This window comes from Phocoena sinus, chromosome 10, assembly GCF_008692025.1.
Source record: "Phocoena sinus isolate mPhoSin1 chromosome 10, mPhoSin1.pri, whole genome shotgun sequence".
NCBI classification, from domain to species: domain Eukaryota; kingdom Metazoa; phylum Chordata; class Mammalia; order Artiodactyla; family Phocoenidae; genus Phocoena; species Phocoena sinus.
Genome location: NC_045772.1, coordinates 12199823 through 12216956, shown reverse-complemented (window position 1 = coordinate 12216956; position 17134 = coordinate 12199823). Strand labels below are relative to the sequence as shown.

Below are 17134 nucleotides of genomic sequence, written 5' to 3'. Positions count from 1 at the left end.
GGCTCCCGGCACTGATCGACTGCTTGCTGCCCCCACCAGACGAGGCTCTACCCTCCATCTCCCAGTGCCCAGCACTGTCCCTGCCACTGAGTGGTGGCTCTGCCTCCTGCCCATCCTCTCCCTCCCTCCCTCCCTCCCTCCTCCCCATAAGGCTCCCTGCACACACAATCCCATCACGGTCTTTTCTCCCTCTGAACCCCGCCTTCACTTGCTTCAGGGGATGAAAAACACCAGGCGGAGTCTATGGCATGCGAGTCTTTTATTAAGCCAGGTGAGTCACTCCATCACCTGAGAAGGCACACTTATGTTCCAGATACCACGTGCCCCAGGGGCTGGGTGTGGCTGTCCAGTCCAGCCCAGACCTTCCCGGTGCAAGGGGACGTTCTACTTTCTTCACGGGGTGAGGTGATGGATCAGAGAATTATGGCTGGAGTTTAGGTGGACGGTTTGGATTGGGGATTTAAGGTGAGGTTGGAAGGAATTGGGTTGGGATTTAGGTGAAAGGGGAGTTGAGTGGGACCCAAACTCTGCCGGCCACAGTGAGGAGAGCCAAGCTTCTCCTGGTTACCAAGCTGACGACCCTCCACAGGAAGCCCGGTCCCCAGGCACGTGAAACCACCTGAACAAACCCTCATCCCCCTCCCTGCCCCCAGCCCCTCCGCATCTCCCACCGCCTCTCACAAACAAAGCAGGCACTCACTCAGAAGCAGGCACTACAGCTACATAAGATTAAGTCCCCTCCCTCCCTGACCAGGTGGGTGGGGAGAGGGGCATGGGGGGTGGGGCTTAGCCATGGAAGCCCAGCTCCTTGTACTTGGTGGCGATGTCCTTCCGGAACAGTTCCAGGGCCTTGTTCATGGCTCCCTGGGCATCGGCACCGAATTCCGCAGGATGCCTGCTGTGCAGAACATGGATGATGGCTTCCGAGATGAACTGCAAGGACAGGGGCAGAGGGGGGTACTGGTCACAGGCAGGACAAGCCAGGGGCCAGATGGGAATCAGCCCGAACCCATCTTCTCTTTATTCTAGGGTCGTTTATTGAGCACTTACTATCTATCAGGCATGCTGCTGAACGGCCTCCATGGATTAACTCCTTTAATCCCCACAACCCTGTGAGATAGCTACAGATGGGGAAACGGAGGCCCATCTTGGTACAGATGAGGAAAGGTCAGGCCATGGAACCACGGTCAAGGGGCTAGGTGGGCTGGCTCACCAGCTACCCTCAGCTGTGCTCAGCTCGAGGACCCAACCTCGGAGAGGAAGGGAAATACTCCTACTCCATGGTTTTATCCAGGATTTGGCACTCCGAAAATCTAGAAAGAAACTGTTTCCATTTGTGTGTATTTAATTTTTGCGTGATTGCTTTAAATAGCCTTTTTGGGGTTTGGGCAGGGGGTCAGAACTTCATGTTTTCTGTGCCAAGCACAGAGCTGGTACTCAGAAGTATAGGTGGGAGGGAAGGAGAGAAGGGAAAAGGAAAGGGTTCAGGCCTACGACTCAGCCCCAGGACCAGCTGTGTCTTACACCAGCCTCACCTTCACTCTTTGCTTTCCCATCCACAAGGTCATTACCCGGAAAATGGACACAGGCATCTCTACAGCACGGGGCTGCTTTAGGGACTGAAAGATCTTGTGTCTGTAAGAAGCTACTGTGCTTTTTCAACGGTTCAGAAAGATTTGATGCCAATCACTACCGGGGCCTGTGGTCAAAGGGTGTCATTTTACAGAGGCCCAGACTGAGGTCATGTAGCAAGTGGACCCAGGGGATCGTGGACAAATGACAGCCAGAGCCAGGGACAGAGACAGAGAGGGCACCACGGTTGGGTTTGCCCATTTTCTCCGGCGCCCGGGGTGCAAGTGACCAAAAGCAGGGTGGGGTTGGGTGAGCGGTGGGGGGAGCATGTACTGCGGGCAGCCTCAGAAGCACAAATGTCAACATCTAGTAAGTCCTGCTTGGCTCAGAAACAGGGACAGCTCCACAAACACCTGCTGCTGGGCATCGATGTGGACATGTGTTTAATTCCCTTTTAATGTCATAAACACAACAAAACGAAGTGGGGGGAGTGACTGACGTCAGCAAGCCCTGCCCATGGAGAACTCAGAGACCCAAGTTCCAGGCCCGGCTCTCTGACATCCATGTGTGACCTCACCTGTAACATAGGGGCTCGTGACCCCATTAGGTCCCCCCACTCAGTTTTCCTGAGTCAGTGGCAGAGCCACAAATACGTAGAAAATCGTGGGCTGGGGCAGCTGGCAGGTTGAGTAAAGATAGTTGCTTTTAGCACCCAGCGCCCTCTGTGCCCCCTCACTCACAGGTGAGAAGGAGAAATTTCTTATGAAGAACACAGACGAAGGTTCCATAGTGAGGGAAAGAGTAGACGTGGGGCTCTGTCTTGATTCTTTTGCAGGGATTCTGCAGTAAATTAAACCTGTTTTAAGTAGACCTGGGTTCTAGTCTGCTAGCTGGTAGTGTTACCTTGGCTCTGTCATTTTCCCTCTCTGAGCCGGTCTGCTCATCCCTAGAGAGGGGATCCATCATTCGAGTCATGTTGTGAACACCTCCACATGCCACTGGGGCTCAGACAGAGGAGGAGCCAGGGTCTGCCCTTGAGGAGCTCGTGTCCCAGCCAGGAGACAGCTGGGTAAAGAGACAAATTACAATACAACCGGGCAGGCGCCATGGCAGCGGTGAGGATAAATGCCTTCGGTGAGGATAAATGCCTTCGCAGTGGAGGGCTGGCAGATGGAGCAGCTGACTGCCTCAGGGGCCAGAACAGAGGCGGTGGCTTCCGAGCTGGGCCTCGGAGGATGAACAGGGATTTGCCAAGAGAAGACGGGGAGGGCAGGGACCACGGCTCATGCAGAATCTCAGAGGCAGGACCTGCTCCTCATGTCTGGGGTGCTGAGATGGGCAGGCAGGATTGTTTGTGTGTGACTTGGGGGAGCAGGTAGGGGTGCGGGGTGGTGAGGCTGAAGAGGATGGTGGTGGTGGTTGTTCGTGGGAGATGCTGTGCCACAAGGGATTAAGAGCTTGTGCTCTAGAGTACCATAGATCAGATTGTACCTCCTGACTTATAAGCTGGGTGACCTGGGGCAAGCTACTTAACCTCTCTGAGACTTCAGTTTCCAAATCAGTAAAATGGGGGTGAGAAGAGTACCTACCTGGGGAAGAGAATGCTAACTGCCTGCCCAATGTCCATTTTCTCCTTCTTCCTTGTAAGAGAACACTAGTTGTATTTGGAGTGGTAATAGGCTACATTTCCCAGCTTGCCATGCATATAGATGTGGTCTTGTAACTAACTTCTGGCCAATGAAATGTAAAAAACATTGTTGGATGAGATTTCCAGGGCTCCTTAAAAGAGAGACTTCCTTCTTCCTCTTGCTCTGTTTGGAATATGGGCTAGACGGCTGGAGCTCCAGCAGCTATCTTGGACCACAAGTCAACTTTGAGGGTGGACACCACATGCCAAGGATGGCAACACAGAAAGAACCTGCATCCCTGGTGACTGTGGGGCTCCCATACCAGCTCTGCGCTCCCTACCTCTGAACTTCTTTTATGTGAGAGGGGAAGAAAACACTGAATGCAATTCCTAAGTTCATGGGGAAATCGTGAGAATTCCGTGCAGTGACCCAGGCAAATAGCTTATCATGGCCCATCCTAACTGGGGGCTATCATAATTATCCTTACCTTCCCTGCTGCACCAACCTGCCTGCTGCTCCCATCCCCAGGGGTGATATCCACAGGATCCTCTATCCCCCAGAACCCTACTGCTCCCTCTTGCCACATCCCCTCCTCCCACTGGGTCTAGACATAGGACTCGAAGCTCAGGCTCTCCCCAGCCCACCCAACTTCTCAGCCCATCACAGGGTGTTCAAACCAACTGCTTATGCCTCTGACACCTGAGGCTTTCTCTCTTCATCTGTAAAGATGTAGGAACTAATAATTCCCACCCGGAATTGAGCCCCAGTTGCTGAACTCCTGCCAACGAGACCTGTATGTCTCCGACTCCCAGTGTCACAGGGGTTGGGAGCTGGGGTCCTGGAGGAATAGAGACCTAGTCTGAATCCTGGTTCTGCCACTTGCTGCTTCTGTGACCAGGGACAAGCTACTTAACCTTTCTGTGCCTCAGTCTCCTCATCTGTCGAGTGGGTGTGATAATGGTACCTACCTGTGGAGACAGTGCAAGCTGTGCATCCCATATCCACTTCCTCCTTGGTAACAAGATACTAATTTGAGGGAGAAATATGTTGACTCTCAATGACCCAGGAGGAAGGTAAAGTGGGTGGCAGCCCACTTTACAGATGAGGAAACGGGGGAACAAAGAGGAACGACATAGGTCACCCAGCAAGTTACTGGCTGAGCTGGGACTTGAACCCAAACCTCATGCCCTTGAGGCCTCTCCTTCCATCCTCCCAGCCGCCCCCGTCCCCGCCACCCACCTCCAGGTACTTGATGGGAATCTTGTGCTTGGTGGCATGCGACTGGGCCAGGGGCTTCAGCTCTGCGTCATGATGTCCCTTCTTCTTGAGGATGCCCCCCAGGGCGGTGAGCACGGTGTTGCCATGCTTCTTCAGATCCTCCGAGGCCTTCATCTCAGCCTCTGTCTTCAGGTGCTTGAACTTGTCAAATTTCTCCAGGGTCTCAGGATGACCCTTAAAGAGCCTGTGGGCACACGGAGGGCTGGAGTCAGATGCAGGGGTCTGGAGGTGGCCAGACCTGAGTTCAAGCCCACGCTCTCCCAGTTCCCAGCTGTGTGACCTTGGGTAACTCACTTCACCTCTCTGTGCCTCAGTCTCATCCAAGGAATGGAGATAACAAGTCCCTCCCTATAGAAGCGTGAGGATTAAATGAGATAGTATATGCTGAGGGCCACACAAGAAGTGTATAAATGCTTCCTATTATTAAATATTTTTATCATCATCTTCTCCTTCTTCATTGTTACAGTGAAAGGCAGGAAAGAAAGACATCTCTGCGTTGCACCCGGCTTCACCCCCATTTCCTCTAAGCTGTTGGGAGCATAGATGACTAAATGGCATCACAGTGGAGCAGGGAAAAGGGGGAGCACTGGGGCCAAAGGACCTGGATTTGCTGAGCACCCACTGTGTGCCAGGCCCGTGCTAGGCTCTGCACCTGCGCTTCCGCTTAGGGATATATTATTCCCACTTTACAGATGAGAGAACAGAGGCTAAGAAGTGTGAAGTCCTAGCTCAATGTTACACGGCCGGGGTGCCGAAGAGCCAGACTGAAATCAGGTCTGAGTGACTCAGAAAGTAGCCCATGCAGGGGACCATCTCTGCAGCTTCCTGCCTGGGGATCGCCCTTTGACTACTTAAATACTTCTGGCTCCAGGAGACTCACTGCTACCTGTGAGAGCCGTTCCAGTCTGAGCTCAGAAACCTTAGAAGGCTCTTGCTTATTTTGCTCTGACTCCTTGCACCACCCTGGCCCCTCAAAGTACCGACGGTGAGGGTCCCTGGTGGGAGCCACCGCTAAAGACCAGGTCCCCGCTCCTGCCAGGGTCCCAGTGAGCTGGCTACAGTGATCTGAGCAGCCACCTGTCACCTTGGACCTCAGTCTTTCCTGCTGAGGAAAGGTGGAGGTTAGTTAAAGGGAGTCATACCTGCCACCTGGGCGGGAGTGATTTTCCCCATTTCACTCATAGGCAAACGGAAGACCACAGAGGTAGGTGAGTTGCCCAGGGTCACGTGTCTGGTCAGTGGCAGAGCCCAGACACAAACCCGCATGAATGCTTCCATAACTCATGCTCTCTCCTTTGTGTCGCACCCTGAAACCTCTGCAGGAGTGACCCTGTCTGCCCTGACTCCCCCTTCTCCTGTCTAATGGCTTCAGTTCTTTTAAAGGTTCCTCTTTTGTAGCTTCCTGGTTTTGCGACATGCTTAAGCCTAACTGTGAACACACTCCAGTGCACAAGTATCTCATGGCACACACCCATACTCACAGGTGCGTGCACACACACACACATGCATGCACGACGTAGCACGGACGGGAAGCGCTCCCTTTCCCAGGGGGCGTATCCCTCCCGCTTCCCCAGAACACCCAGGGCTGTCCACAGCCATGCCCAATGTCACCACTTCATCTAGGGCCCCAGCCAAACCTTGTACATCACTGACAGCTCATCCCTGGCACCTTTCACGCAAGGGTCCCTGGGCTCCTGACTATTATTATCTGGTGACAATGATCCTTGAACTCCTGCCTGACAGATACAAGACCCAGAACCCACAGGCGAAGGCCTGAGGTCGGGACACTGGAGGAAGACTGTCTGGGGCAGAAGAGGGCCAAGGACCTGGGACCCAAGGCGGCCAGGGATCTCAAACATTTTGGGAGTTCCCTGGATGTCTGGGAGAAAGACTTCGGCATTGAGAATTATGGAAGCTGAGCTCTGGCCCCAGCTCTGCCTCCGATGTGCTGTGTGACCTTGAAGAAGTCACTCGGTTTCTCTGGGTCTTGGCGTGACTATCTGTAAACCAAAAGGGTTGGTCTAGCTGATTTCTCAGCCTCCAAGTTCTAAGGCTTGACCTCCACCTCACCCTCCACTCTCAGCACCTGCCAGCCAGAGAGAGAGCCGGGTTTGCTTTAAACAGGGCAGAAAAATTGGGCTCAGGAGTGCCCACCAGATCATCCTGGCACCACACAGTCGCCTCCCCCCCTTGGCCTCAAGTCCTGCAGCTGGGAGCCGCCAGGGCAGCCACAGGAGGCCATACCTGGACGTTTGTGACAGCAATTGCCCAGAAAATGAGCAGATGGCAGGCCCTCGCCCTGTAGACATGGGTGGAGGGCTTTTCTCCAGCATTTCAGAAGGGCTCACTTGCCTTGTGTTTTCATCCTCGATCCTATCATCAACCTGCCTAGTTTATCACAGGCCTGCTGGCAAGTCAGAGGGAAAGGAGGCCATCTCCCAGCTGTTCTCTGAGCTGAGGCCCAATCAGACACCCACACGGAAGACCTAGGACTCTCCCAGGCCTGCACAAATCCTTCTGTGCTCTAGAACCCAAGAACCAGATGAGGATGGGAATTCATCTCCAGTGTGTCAAGACTGTGACACGATGTAGCATAGGGGTCGAGAGCAGGCGCACTGATCCAAGTTGGCTGGATTTGAGCTCCAGCTGTGGGACTTTGGGCAAGTTACTTAACCTCTCTGTTAAATGTAGTGATCATAATAATATCTACCTCATAAGGTTGCTGTGAGGCTTAAGTGAGTATATATATGTGAAACACTTAACACAGGGCCTAGCAATCACTGCGTACTGTATATATATATAAATATTTGCTGTCCTCTTTACCACCTCTAGCACCGTGGTCACCATTACCATCCTTTCCTCCATCATCATCACCATCGTTAGGATTGGGAATTTTTGGTCCTGTCTGTAGCGGCCATTGGTTGGCTGGGACTCTTGGGCCGTGTCTCCTCCCAGCGACATGAAACGTATTGGCCACCAGCAGTGGCTTTCAAACTTTCCATGGCCTCAAAATCCTTTGTTCAAATGCAAAAATAAGTAAAGCAGAGAAGATTTGGGGAACGGAAGGAAAGGCAGGGGCCTGAAGCCCTCTCAGCAGCCTCCACCCTCCCGAAGCCCCCCTTTCCTGGAGCCAGACTCTCCAACTGACCTGCCAGCTATTATGTCCTAGAACATAATGGTCACATACTTGCAGTGAAGCCCTCAGTGTTTTATTAACAGACTCAGCTGAACAGAACTTGCCCTCTTTTATAATCAGAGGAGTGGGAGAAATGACCTTTTCTAGATGAGTAAGAAAGCCCAGGTTCAGCATCTGGAACAGAACCAAAAGGTCAGATCTTAAAGGGGCACTTTCAGCCCTAGGAGTTAGCAGCCCCGTCTCCTTGTCTCCATATCCCAAACACTAAGAGGGCAGAACCAGTTGGCGTGGTTTCTGCATGTCCTACAGCCTAAGACGTGACGGGCTGTTGGGCTCTCTGGGGCCTGCCAGGGGCCAGCAGTCTCCAGCGTCATGTCTCGTCCCTGGCACCTGGCCCCAGGCAGTTCTCTCTGATCCACCCTGGGAAAGGAGGAGATGTTTCCCCGTGACTCAATACCCCAAGTCTCCTTCAAGACATCCAAGTCACTGACTTAGGGCTGGCAGCCCCCAGATCACCTGGGAAAGACTCTTGCTCAGCAAAATGGTCTCCCACCCCAGCTACCCGGCCTCCTCTCCAAAAGTAAGGTAGGATCATGGACTCAGAGAATGCCAGGGCATGAGAGCAGGCAGGGATCTCAGAGACAGTGGCAGGCAATCCCTCCTCTCAGCAAATAGGGAAATGGGACCCAGAGAGGACTAGTGACTTGTCCAAGGTCACACAGCAAATGGATGGCTGAGGAGTTGATGTCAACTTTGGGGGAGACTTTTGTCCAATCAGGCAGGACCTGTTGCAGCCCAAGGAGCCAACCGACAGAGACACAAGAGGAGAAAGACATAAAGGAACACCCCAAGATGCCAGTTAGATTCAACAGAGAACTTGACTGTCCTCTCTCAAGTGTTTCTGGCATGGACCATTAAGGGCTCAAACTCCAGATAACAGGGCTTATAGGACTGGGCATTCTCCCCAGATTTGGGAGCTGGAGATGGGTGAAACCTGAGGGAGGCTGAAAGGGCAACTAAGTGGGAGAGGATAATCTACTCTGGCTCATAAACAAGGAGAAATTCTTCTGTAAATTAAAGTGTGAAAGACAATCTGTTCACTGGTGGTAACTGGGGCCCACCTTCTCCCACATGCAGAAATACTGATGTACCTACATCCCATTAGGCTTTTGACCTGTGCTGCCCAGAGCATGAGAAAGGGCCAGGAGGGGAGAGCCCATCACCATTTGGGGAGGAAGGCAACTGGGACATGAGATTCTATTTACAAGCCACGAGCCATTTTCTACTTAAAAATCTCAGAAGTTTGTTGGGGGGGGGGTTGTTTGTTTATTCAGGAAGCCCTTGCTACAGAAGGCAAGATGTGCCTGGAGACTAACCTGAGCCCTCAAATTGAAGACATACTCAACATCAAAAGTCACTAATGGGTCTCTGTCTTCTGTTTACTAATTATGATTCTTTAAAGGGCCCAAGTCTAAGCTTTGTCTATAATAGTTACTAACATCTTCTGGGGCTCACTCTATGCCGGGAATTAGGCTGCGCCCCCTACAGGCATCATCTTATTTCATTCTTATTTCCACTCTATAACGTATATATTAGGATTTCCACCCATTTTATTTATTTATTTTGCAGTAGGCGGGCCTCTCACTGTTGTGGCCTCTGCCATTGCGGAGCACAGACTCTGGATGCGCAGGCTCAGGGGCCATGGCTCACGGGCCCAGCCGCTCCGCGGCATGTGGGATCTTCCCGGACCGGGGCACGAACCCGTGTCCCCTGCAACGGCAGGCGGACTCTCAACCACTGTGCCACCGGGGAAGCCCCCACCCATTTTATAGGAGAAGAAATTGAGGCTCAGAGAAGTTGTGTACCTTCTTAAAGGTCACACAGCTTCTCGGTGGCAGAGCCAGCTCTAGAACTACATACCTCATGTTGAAAGCCATGTCTTAGCCTTGACATTTTATAGACTTTAATGGACTTGTGACTCTGGGGTCATCCTTCCCTTCTCAGGTCCTTTTTGTCCTCATCCACTAGGTGAGGTGAGACAGATCTCTCAGATTTTTCTTGTTAATTCTGTCTATAATTCTAGGATACCACTTAGTGGGCTCTAGGCATCCAGGATTTGATTGTCAAGCTCCTTCCAGCTGCTAGCATAGGTGTGAGATGGATCCCCTTTCCTTTCCTGACTCCAATCTCTGACACATAAAAGCAAAGGAGAACCAAATAAGAATTTTAACAAAGTCAACTAACGCAGCCAGCTGGTCAACCCCGGGCAACCGTTCCACCTTGCAGGCGAACATTCTTGATCTTTGGGAGGGAAGTAGGGGATAGGGGCAATGGGGTTTCTTCCTTTTACCTGATGAGGACGTCCTGCCCGTGGCCTGCGAGATCAGCCTCCACCTTCCCCCAGACATTCAGTACCAGCTGCCATTCTCCTTCGCTGAGCCCCATGGCACAGTCTGAAGAAGAGAAGAAGAGCAAGGGTAGGCTGACTGGGTATCCTGGCTCCGACCGCTGGGGTTTGAGGCTGCCCGACCCTAAAGGGATTTTATACCTTCCCGGATGCTTGACAGAGATCACTTGACACCTCGCTCACTCTCTCCCCCCCCCCCCGTCCTTGCAAACCCCCCCTTTCATGCAGGGGTCTAATCTTTTCATTTCTCTAGCCCTCACATGGAAGCTATTTTGAGGCATGTGCCATTGGGGGGTGGTAGGACAACTCAGGCCTCAGGTTTGGGCGGGGAGGGGCTGTGTGTGTGGAAAGAGTGGGGAGGAGGTTGGGTCACTCTCTGGACTCTCGGAGGCCAACAGAAAGGGCATGACCAAGGCTGATGCCAATGGCCTGAAACCCAACTCCCCCTGCTGTCAGCCATCCCAAGAGGACCTGTCATGTTTATTAGCCAGGGCAGCCGTCACCCTGGCTGGCCCCGGGACTGTCCTGGCCCTTAGCAGTCGCTTTGTCCACCTTCTGCCCACTTTGCCAGAATGCCCTCACCCATCAGGGTGGTGGGAAGGGGCTAGATGGTTTCCTTGCTTATAGCTGGGTGGACCCAGGCAGATCCATAACCTCTTGGAGTCTGCATTTTCCCACTCCACCCAGAAAACTCCTGGCTTCACGGTCTTGCTCACATATTTCTCTCTGAAAAGTTTCTCTGGGGCTTCCCTGGTGGCACAGTGGTTGGGGGTCCACCTGCCGATGCAGGGGACACGGGTTCGTGCCCCGGTCCGGGAAGATCCCACATGCCGCGGAAAGGCTGGGCCCGTGAGCCGTGGCCGCTGAGCCTGTGCGTCCGGAGCCTGTGCTCCACGATGGGAGAGGCCACAGCAGTGAGAGGCCTGCGTACCGCAAAAAAAAAGTTTCTCTGGATACACCCCTCAAGGTCCACTTCACTGCTCGCCCTTTCCACTGATCTATGTGTGCTCCTGCTGTACTCCTCACCCGTTGCATCGTATTTCTTTGTTTCCATGCTGGCCCCTCCATTAGTATCAAAGCAGCCGATACTCACAGAGACTTTGCTGGGTGCCAGGCCCTATTCCAAGCACTTTACATTCGGTAACTCGTTTAGGCCCCCAACAGCCCTATATGATAAATATGGACATTACCACCATCTCATGGAGGGAAGTTAGGGAAATCTGCCATGGTCGCACAGCTAGTTGTTGGAAGAGTTGGGATTTGATCCCAGGAGTTCAGGCCCCCAAATCCATGCTCCTGAACACCCTACTTTGATTTTCACATGGTCAGGGGCTTTGTTTTATTCATCTGTGTATTTCTTGGACCTTGCACAGCGCTGTGTACCACATTTGAACTGAATAAATGTTCATTGAATAAAAAGATGGCTGGCCTTGCAAGGAAGGCAAGTGGAGGATGATGGGCCTTTATTTTATATCCATCCATCATCCATCCATCCATCCATCATCCATTCATCCACCCACCCATCATCCATCACCCATCCATCCACCTACCCAACCATCATCTGTCCATCCATCCATCCATCCATCATCATTCCTCCATCTATCCAACACACAGTTATAGAGTACCTACTGTGTGTCAGAAACTGTGCTACATGCTGAGGACACAAAACCAGCTAAAACACATCCTGATGTTCAAGAAAGTCTCCTAGGGGAGATAAGTAAAAGGAACAAGAAACTCAGTCTCCTAGGGGAGATAAGTAAGAGGAACAAAATTACAGTACAGTTTATTTAGTGCTATGATCAAGGTTTACACAGAACGTTACAGCTTACAAAGTGCCTCCTTGGGCAGGATTATATCTAATCTTCCCAATGACCCTGCGAGGTAGCAAGCATCACCCCATTTCACAGCCGTGGACCACAAGGCTCAGAAAGGATAAGAGGTGTCCTGGCCATCCTGGGTCTGTACTGGACATGTCAGTTATGGCTGCCCCACGTATGCAGCCCTTTCTAAAGATAACTGCCCTGCCCCAGCGCCCGCAGTCATGTCCGCTCTCCAAGCCTGTTGCTAGGCACAGCGGATTGGACCAGGACTGGGACCTAACCCGAGGCAGTCAATGGCAGGGTTCCGCCAAACAGCCAATGTCTATTAACTACAGCAGTCAGATCCCTGGCGAGAATTGGCTAGGTGGTAGGAAATGCAGGGTCAAAGAGGGTTTCATGGCCAACACTGGGTAAGACCCCCAAACTTGGGTAAGACCCCTGTGCAGCCTTGGTTCTCCATTCTTACCGCTGAAAAGCTCACTCCAAGTGCAGTTTGAGGATTACCATCAGCTGCCACTCCTGTGTGACCCCTTGTGTATCCTTGAGTGGGACCAGTTTATTTACCGAGTCAGCTGATTCCTAACAACCAAAAGGGCCAGAGGCACACAGGCCCCTTCCTGACAATGCGCCACACTGAGGCCCCGTGTTAACCCAGGACACCGAGCTGGTGAGCCTCAGGGGCCGTGAAGCCTTCACAGTGAAAGGTTCAGCAGCAAGATGAGCAGCTAAAATGCCATAGGGGTTTTCTGGGGGGCTAGTGTTCGTTCATTTGTTCATTCACCGGCCTGGTATGGAGGGCCTACTCTGTGCCAGGCCCAGGATCAAAGGAAAAGGCAACTCAGAGATACTGCTGAGGGCTCAGCTCCTACTTCTGGCCCCTTGCTGGAGGGTGAGCCCAGCAGCATGGGAGGGGAGGGCAGAAGGAAGAGAGGCAGCACATTGCCCCTGGCCTGGGCTGGCCACTTGGGGCCCATCGGTGACACCCCTAAGAGAATGAGCATCGCTAGCTTCTGATTTACGTCCTCAGCCCTGGCAGTGCTGTTTTCAAACACCCTCTGGCCGGTGCTCTCTTGAGAACCTCGGAGCATCCCCGAGGGGCTGGCAGGGCAGGGTCAATCATTATCCCACCTGGCTATACAGAAACGAAGGCCTGGAGACGTTATGCACCCACCCGAGGCTGGTGAATGGCAGAGCTGGAATCCACAGCCCTCGGCCCGTCTCCAGCCTCCCGAGTTGTCTGGAAACTGCCCGAGTACTTAATATGCCCGAGTGTTTAATATGAAGCTGTCACCTCCTTGGTAGGCGCCCCCATTAACTGGCAAGTTCATGGAAACCTGTGGCTTTGAAGTTGATGAACCTTTTCAAGTTTTACCTTTTAAGTTAATAGGAAGGAACCAACATTTGTTTGTACTTACACATCTCTACAACAGAACTGGTGGTACCTAGGAGTTTGCTATGGCTACCTGCTGTCGCCAGCTTTGTTTAGGAGCTATAATTATCCCTGTGACAACCTTCAAACTGCCGGGCCAGGGAAACTGGAAAGTCACAGGATAGGAAAGCCAGGCTGTCTGTGGGTACAAAACTTTCTGCAGCCTTACACACTCCCGTCACGTACATGTGCACAGGCGTGCACACACACAGGTGGGTTAGTCTGACACCCAGTGGGGCAGGACTGGATCGCACCAAGTGACACCTGCCCCCTCCTCTTTTTCCCTTTCATATCACAGAATCCTATGAATGGGAAAATCTGAGCCTTGTAGACTCATCCTCAAGTCTTCAAATTCTGGACACTTGAGATTCCAGAGTTACAATTCTAGAGGGCCGAAGTTTTCAACTTTCACCACTCTGAACACTTAGATTCTAGGTTCCAGAGTCAGAAAGCTAGAGAAAGAGAAATCTAGAATGATAGGGCCACGGGATCTTGGAGCTAACAGAGGCCTTTAATAGTGTCCTGTCCAAGTTCCCACTAAATGCAGGAATTCTCCCTACAGATCATCATCTAGCATCTGCTTGAATACTCCTAAGAGCAGTGAGCTCACTACCTAAAGCTTTAAAGAGGCTTCTTTTTTTTTTTTTTTTGCTGTGCGCGGGCCTCTCACTGCTGTGGCCTCTCCCTTGCGGAGCACAGGCTCCGGACGCGCAGGCCCAGCGGCCATGGCTCACGGGCGCAGCCACTCCGCGGCACGTGGGATCTTCCTGGACCGGGGCGCGAACCCGCGTCCCCTGCATCGGCAGGCGGACTCTCAACCACTGCGCCACCAGGGAAGCCCTAAAGAGGCTTCTTTATATCAGACTGAAATATGCCTTCCTGTCACGCTCAGTCCCTTGTCCTGGCTCTGGTGCTCCTTCGGGATGGGGAGGAACAGTCGAGGGAAGCTTCAGGCTCACCTCAGACTTTTCCTGTCCAGACCACACATCCCAGGGCTTTCACTGAGCACCCTTGGCTGGCAAGGTCAGCCACGAGCCTGTTTGGTGGGAAAAGGCCCCTTCTGCATGTTCAGTATCTGGCGACTCTCACCTCTCGTCGCTCACATACACAGAGAGAACTCTCTAGCAAGGGGCTTCCATTGCCCCTCTGCACGGGTTTGAGTCCCCAGGTGACTGAGCACCAGGCCCTCTTTTTCAAAGGTCACAAGTTCAGTCTGGGTGACCTGAGAATTTGTGAGCCCTTATGCAGCCAACAACTCCCTCCAGTGAATCGGGGGTTGGGGGGTGTTACACTTTAAGGCTCCACCGTAAGGACCAAAAATGGAAAGAAAGAGCATTTTGGGTCTTCAAAGCTGCAGGTCCCCTCAGCCTTGGCCACCCTCCTTCCTCCTCCTCCCAGGAGCTGCCCCTTTGGAGGTCAGCCTGGGCAGTGCCTCCCTCCCCCACACCACCACCCCTACCCACCGCCCTATCCGCCCCCCCCCACCTCAGCTTGCTCTTTCCTGGAAGAGTCTGCCTCCTGGACCAGTGCCAGGCCTGACTCAGAGCAGGGCTGCGGCCTGGAGCCTGCAGGACCTGCTAAGGTCATCGACGGAGCAGTAGGACCCCCAAGCTGGTCCCCAGAATCTACTTGGGCTCACTGCCCGCTTCCCCCAGCCCCCAGCAGCCATTGTACTGACCATGTCTCCCCTTCTGCCCAGCTGTCCTCCTGGAGCCTCCAGCCAAGCAGTGGGCTGGGGGCGGGGAGAGGTGTCACAGCAGCTGGGAAGCCTCACGGGGAGCTAAAAATACAGTTTATATGGCAAGGCTCCTCCTCTCCCTGGAGGCCCAGAGGGGCTTATTGGACGAGGGCTCTCAGGGACACCAAGATCCCAATATTCCCGTCAACAGGTGTGGCCCAGGGGCACCAGCCTCCCTTCCCCTCCCCCGCTCCCCGGCCTCTGAGGCTTGGAATCACTTCTCCAGCCCCACCTTCCACCTGTCACCTGGGCGAGCCAACCTCACCTCCACAGTCCCCTCCCTCATCAGTCCTCCCTCCCTCCCTCCCTGGCCCATCTCATGGAAACAGCTGCGCCTCCAGGAATCCGACCCCATCACCGCATGCCACCCCTTTCCCAGCAGGTGTGCCATCCCCCCCCCCACCTTGGCTCCAACATGGATGCAGCCTTCTCCTCTCTCTCTACTTTGGGGTGCGGCTCCCCATTTCTACCCTGTGAGCTTCCTCAGAGGCAGGAATGTAAAAGCCACGAACACACAGCGCTTACTGCCCCTCACAACAGCCCTTTTCAACAGACACTTTTAAAAAATTTGAAGTATAGTTGATTTACAATGTTTCAGGGTAGACACGGGGTTTTTTTGAATTTTATTTTATTTTTTTATACAGCAGGTTCTTATTAGGTATCTATTTTATACATATTAGTGTATATATGTCAATCCCAATCTCAGGGTAGACACTTTTATAAACGCCGCTTTTCACAAGAGGAAACTAAGTCACAGAGAGGTTTAGCTGTCCAAGGTCACACAGCTGGGAAACGGCCAAGCACGAAATTCGAAAGCAGGCAGTCTGGTTTCAGAGTATGTGCTTCACAGGTAGGACCTGGTCTAACTTTAGATTCTTCCTCTTCCCCCTTTCACGTTTTTTGCCAGCCTCTAGCAAAGGGCCAGGTCGATAAGCTAGCTCTCTGAATTGTTTATTCTATTGAACTGAGTCCCTCCAGGCTCCTGGCTTCCTGGAGGTGAAGGCAAAGACAGTGTGCTGGGAGGCTGACAATTGGGGTGCCCTGCTGCCATCTAGTGGCGGCGAGGAGAAAAGCCTCCACCCCTGGTTCCCTCCCACTGCGTTCCTTCGTTTACCCAGCCAGCAGGCCAGCAGCCGGGATGGGGGCTTTTTCCATCTTTATATTCCTGGCACCGACTAGAGACGGCTTTCCAAATTATTAAAAGATGAACAAGCATGGTCCTTTCTCGCAAGGGACTCAGAGTTGAGTGGAGGAAACATTCCAGGGGGATTCGGAACATAACCGAGATTTGAGCAAAGAGCTATGGGCGAGTGAGAAGGTAGCCAGCCCCAGGTCCACATGGAGAAGACCTGTTGGCAGAGGTGACGACCGGACTTGATCTTAACGTATGAGGGAACTCCTACAGGGTCTCCTAAGCAGAAGTAACAAACCGCGTGTGCAAAAGCCCAAGGGATGTGTGGGGAAAGGAGTGTTGAAGGGGGTGAGACCGCCTGAGGGTCCTCCTGCACCAGAACCAGGATGGGGGACTTAAATCTGACAGTTCCGTTCCACAAACACGTGCTCACCTGGAGCCAGGCTCTGTGCTGCACCCCAGGGAGAGCAGGGTGAGCATCACAGCGTCTTTGAGCTTTAGGGGTGATGAGAGGGAGGGATGTGTAAACAGATGATGACAGTACTTTGTGATAAGAGCAGGAACAGGGGCAGTTCAGCATAGGTGTAAAGGCTTTGGAATCGGACACCTGGATTCGAGGCTTGGCTCCATTCAGGGAAGGTATCATTACTTTCCAGGGCTTTTGTTTTTATATCTGTAAAATGGGAGCTTTGAAAATAATTACCTATCTCAAATGTCACCATGAGGATTAAAAGAAGAGTGCATGTACAGGAGTCAGGGTGGTGCTTGGCACACAGTAAGTACTCAATAATTGCTCCCTGCAATATAAGGTGCAAAAGAATCATAAAGGAGGAAATGATTAATTCCACCAAGAAACGTGTGGCAGAGAAGGTGATGTTTAGGTAGGAATTTGAAGGATCAATAGGGGTTGTCTAGGAGAAAAGTGAGGAAAGGGTATTCCAAGCACAAGGACCAAAACATTCAAGGGCATGGAAGTTGGTGTGTTAGGACTAAG

At 52.6% G+C, this 17134-nt stretch overlaps 1 protein-coding gene across 2 annotated transcripts; it reads right to left on the bottom strand.

Annotated features, from left to right (window-relative positions):
- Positions 1 to 240: 240 nt before the first annotated feature.
- MB (myoglobin) lies at positions 241 to 15039 on the bottom strand. 2 transcript variants are annotated; one of them, XM_032646419.1, is made up of 4 exons: positions 14949 to 15039; positions 9965 to 10067; positions 4440 to 4662; positions 241 to 933 (listed from the first exon to the last, which is right to left on the bottom strand). In XM_032646419.1, the coding sequence occupies exons 2-4, from the start codon at positions 10057 to 10059 to the stop codon at positions 787 to 789; spliced, it is 465 nt and encodes a 154-aa protein (XP_032502310.1). In that variant the 5' UTR covers positions 10060 to 10067; positions 14949 to 15039; the 3' UTR covers positions 241 to 786. The 2 variants fall into 2 exon arrangements, with proteins under 2 accessions (XP_032502310.1, XP_032502311.1); XM_032646420.1 differs by lacking the exon at positions 14949 to 15039 and adding an exon at positions 10163 to 10310.
- Positions 15040 to 17134: the final 2095 nt, after the last annotated feature.